Genomic DNA, 4,518 nt, shown 5'->3' with positions numbered 1-4,518 from the left:
GTTTCAAGTCTGGATGACCCTTCATGAGAGCTCCTATGAAGTGTCATCCAGTCTCAAAATGTTGGCTCTATTCTCAAATCATTTTATCGGTAAGTTTCTTGTTCTTAGTTTCCAAAACACAGGTAAGAAATCTGTCTGGTGCCCACTCGAGCTCTGATTTGTCACTGGCCATGCTTGGGTTGGATTATAACCATTAGAATCCACTCTTAGAGGTCCATTTTTCAGTCCAGTGCTACTTGGAGTATACCGTCACTTCACCGACTACCGGTCACAAGTCCCTCACAGTTCTTATCACAAATTTATGATAAAATAATATAAACATGCCTGAAAACGCTTCACTTCTTAGCTACCTATCACTGTTTATTGATTAGTCAGCCTCTTTTTTACAGATTCCAGGATCTCAGCTGCTGAACACCAGCTGGTCCCGCAATAATCTCATAGAATCTCTACAGTGCAGAAGGAGGCCATTCGGCCCATCAAGTCTGCACCAACCACAATCCCACCAACCCTATCCCCATAACCCCATTCATTTACCCTAGCTAGTCCCCCTGACACTAAGGGGCAATTTAGCATGGCCAATCCACCTAACCCGCATTTCTTTGTACTGTGGGAGGAAACCGGAGCACCCGGAGGAAACCTACACAGACACGGGGAGAATGTGCAAACTCCACACAGACAGTGACCCAAGCTGGGAATCGAACCCGGGTTCCTGGCGCTGTGAGGCAGCAGTGCTGACCACTGTGCCGCCCCAGTTTAATTCTAACTCATTCTGAGTAAATATTCTCACCAGGTCCTCTGTTGGGGCCCTGCTGAGCAGCTTTAATGTTCTGTGATTGCAGAAACTGAGCAGTCACAGGAATGTGGTTAAGATAGTCCAGTCCCACAATGCCTCACATTCAATCTGCTGTCCTTCAATTATAACAGAATATGTGGCTGTATGTAGCTGCCTCGGACATGGTCAACCCCAACACTGCCTTCCTGAACTGCTACAATGCCTGAGGTGTTAGTACACCCACAGTGCGGTTAGGGAGGGATTTCCAGCTACACATTCCAGACTTTCACGAGACTGTAGGTGGATATCAGATTGATATATTCCATTCAACCACACCCAAGGTGAGTTATTCCAATTCCCTTATTGTCCAGGACAATATATTCACAATATCTTTAAAACAGAAATTAAACATTCCCATGTGATTTCAGGTACGAACATATTCTGTTAGTTTGTTCTTTATTGTCGATGTCAGGCTGGGGTTGTTCCCCTTGGAGCAAAGTACGTTGAAGGGAGATTTGATAGAGGTGGACAAGATTCTGACAGGTTTAGATAAGGTGGACAAAGAAAAGCTGTTCCCATTCGCTGATGGGACAAGGACGAGGGGGACACAGATTTATGGTTTTGGGTCAGAGAGGAAGGGGGGATGTGAGGAAGAATATTTTGATGCAGCGAATGGTAATGACCTGGAACTCGCTGCCTACGAGGGTGGAGGAAGTGGAGACAATAAACAATTACAAAGGAAATTGGATGGGCATTTGGGGGAGTTTCAAACAAAAATAGCGACTCTTAACTTCCCAACATCCTGTCACTCTGTGATCCGTATGAAATTTGAAACCGGGTATTCGCAACAAGACTCAAAGAGCATCAGCCCACTGGAGGCAAAGTCATGAGACCGGCCAGTCCAGCAGAAAGAAACCCTCCGACCCTCCCCATTGACCAACTGTGAGAATGAACAAAATGCAGTCCTGGGTGTAATTGAGAGCAGAAACAATAACAGCAGAATCCAAACCCTGGAATCACTCGTGAACTTGTTGGTGTCTCAGCAGGTGGGATGAAAGACTGAATCTTTTCTCACACACAGAGCAGCTGAATGGTCTCTCCCAAGTATGAACTCGCTGGTGTATCCGCAGGTGGGAGGACCGAGTGAATCCCTTCCCACACAGAGAGCAGGTGAACGGTCTCTCCCCAGTGTGAACTCGCTGGTGCCTCAGCAGCCTGGATGAATCACAGAATCCCTTCCCACACTGACAGCAGGTGAATGGCCTCTCCCCAGTGTGAACTCGTTGGTGTATCTGCAGGCTGGATAATCGAGTAAATCCCTTCCCACACTGAGGGCAGGTGAACGGTCTCTCCCCAGTGTGAACTCGCTGGTGTGTCAGCAGGCTGGATGACTGAATGAATCCCTTCCCACACTGAGAGCAGGTGAATGGCCTCTCCCCAGTGTGAACTCGCTGATGTATCTGCAGCTGGGATGACTGAGTGAATCCCTCCCCACATTGAGAGCAGGTGAATGGTCTCTCCCCAGTGTGAACTTGCTGGTGTATCTGCAGGTGGGATGACTGAGTGAATCCCTTCCCACACTGAGAGCAGGTGAATGGCCTCTCCCCAGTGTGAACTCGCTGGTGTCTCCGCAGGTGGGATGACAGAGTGAATCCCTTCCCACACTGAGAGCAGGTGAATGGCCTCTCTCCAGTGTGAACTCGCTGGTGTGCCCGCAGGTTGAATGACTGAGTGAAACCCTTCCCACACTGAGAGCAGGTGAATGGCCTCTCCCCAGTGTGAACTCGCTGGTGTGTCCGCAGGTTGGATAATCGGGTAAATCCCTTCCCACACTGAGAGCAGGTGAACGGTCTCTCCCCAGTGTGAACTCGCTGGTGTGTCTGCAGGCTGGATGACTGAGTGAATCCCTTCCCACACTGAGAGCAGGTGAATGGCCTCTCCCCAGTGTGAACTCGCTGATGTATCTGCAGCTGGGATGACTGAGTGAATCCCTCCCCACATTGTGAGCAGGTGAATGGCCTCTCCCCAGTGTGAACTCGCTGGTGTATCTGTAGGTGGGATGACTGAGTGAATCCCTTCCCACACTGAGAGCAGGTGAATGGCCTCTCCCCAGTGTGAACTCGCTGGTGTCTCCGCAGGTGGGATGAGTGAGTGAATCCCTTCCCACACTGAGAGCATGTGAATGGTCTCTCCCCAGTGTGAACTCGCTGATGTGACTGCAGGTTGAATGACCGAGTGAATCCCTTCCCACACTGAGAGCAGGTAAATGGCCTCTCCCCAATGTGGCTGCGCCGATGAGCTTCCAGCAGAGATGGGGATCTGTACCTCCTCCCACAGTCCCCACATTTCGACGGTTTCTCCATGGTGCAGGTGTCCTTGCTGCTCTCTTTGGTGGACAATCAGTTGAAGCCTCGTCCACACACAGAACACGGGTACAGTCTCTCCCCGCTGTGAATGGTGTGATATTTATTCAGACTGTGTAACTGGTTAAAGCTCTTTAGTCAGTGCACTGGAAGACTCTCACTCGAGTGTGGCCGTGTGTTGCTGCTTTTCCAGTCACACTGATGTTTGAAATCTTTTCAAATCAACAGACTGGACAATCATTTCTCCTTCTAGATTCAAAGTCCGATGATATTCAGCTCCCAAGGAATATGACTCTGTCAGATCTCGACGTGATGTTTGAGATTTCGGCCTGTGATTCCTCTTTCAATATCCTATAAAACGAGTTTACAAAAGTCATCAGTGTCAGTACAGGATAGAAATTCAGAACAGACAATTCTAGTTTCTATGGAACATTCTTTCCTCTCTCATTCCCCAAAAAGCTGTAAGTCTCCATCCCACACACTCTCCCTCCATTCTCACTCTGCTGTATCGAATATTCACCCTCCCAATTCTCCTGAAGGTGCTGATTGAGGCTGATTGACAGATCCATGCTCACTGCTTCCTGTCCTGGACACAGAGACCAGAACAAATAGGAGCTGCAGTCGGCCATTTGGCCCATCGAGCCTTTTAAACTATTCAGTGAGATAATTCGTTCATCTACCTCAGCATCATTCTCCCCACACTAAACCCATATCCCTTGATATCCTCAATATCTAGAAACCAATCAATCTCTCTCTTGAAAATAGTTGATGACTGAGGCTTCACTGTCCTCAGGGGTTGAGAATTCCAAATCTTTACCACATCCTTGAGTGAAGAAATCCCCCCACGTATTAGCTTTTGCTCCATCTTCTTGTCTGTTCCCCATAACTCTTGACACCCTTGTCAGTCAAAGATCTGTCTAACTGGAATATATTCAATGATCCTCAGCCTCCACTGGTCCCTGTGGAAGAGAAATCCGAAAGACTAACAACCCTCTGAGGGAAGAGATGTCTGGAAATCTATAACGTAGCTACAGTTCCATATTACAAGATATTCAGATCCCAAGGAATATGACTCTGTCTAGATGTGACGGTTGAGAGTTTTGCCTGTGATTCCTCGTTCAAAATCCTGTGAAATGAGTTTGCAAAAGTCATCACAGTCAGTACAGGATAGAAATTCAGAGCAGACAATTCTAGTTTCTATGGAACATTCTTTCCTACTTCATTCCCAAAAAGTTGTAAATCTCCATCCATATCTATGGATTCTATTTAAAAATGAAAGTGGATGGGCACTTGAAGGAAATAAACTTTCAGGAGAATGGGGATATAGAGGGGGAATGGGACTGGAATGTTATACAGGGAGTCAGCATGGACTCGAGTTACCGA

The 4,518-nt window shown here is 47.7% G+C and overlaps 1 protein-coding gene across 1 annotated transcript; it reads right to left on the bottom strand.

The window, feature by feature from the left end:
- Nucleotides 1-1,742: 1,742 nt before the first annotated feature.
- Nucleotides 1,743-3,250, bottom strand: LOC144486249 (uncharacterized). Its single transcript, XM_078204316.1, has one exon. The coding sequence runs from the start codon at nucleotides 3,133-3,135 to the stop codon at nucleotides 1,789-1,791; it is 1,347 nt and encodes a 448-aa protein (XP_078060442.1). The 5' UTR covers nucleotides 3,136-3,250; the 3' UTR covers nucleotides 1,743-1,788.
- Between the last annotated feature and the right edge of the window lie 1,268 nt (nucleotides 3,251-4,518).

Source organism: Mustelus asterias, unplaced genomic scaffold (genome assembly GCF_964213995.1).
Source record: "Mustelus asterias unplaced genomic scaffold, sMusAst1.hap1.1 HAP1_SCAFFOLD_310, whole genome shotgun sequence".
NCBI classification, from domain to species: domain Eukaryota; kingdom Metazoa; phylum Chordata; class Chondrichthyes; order Carcharhiniformes; family Triakidae; genus Mustelus; species Mustelus asterias.
The sequence above is the reverse complement of the archived record's forward strand: the minus strand, read 5'-3'. Positions and strand labels throughout refer to the sequence as shown.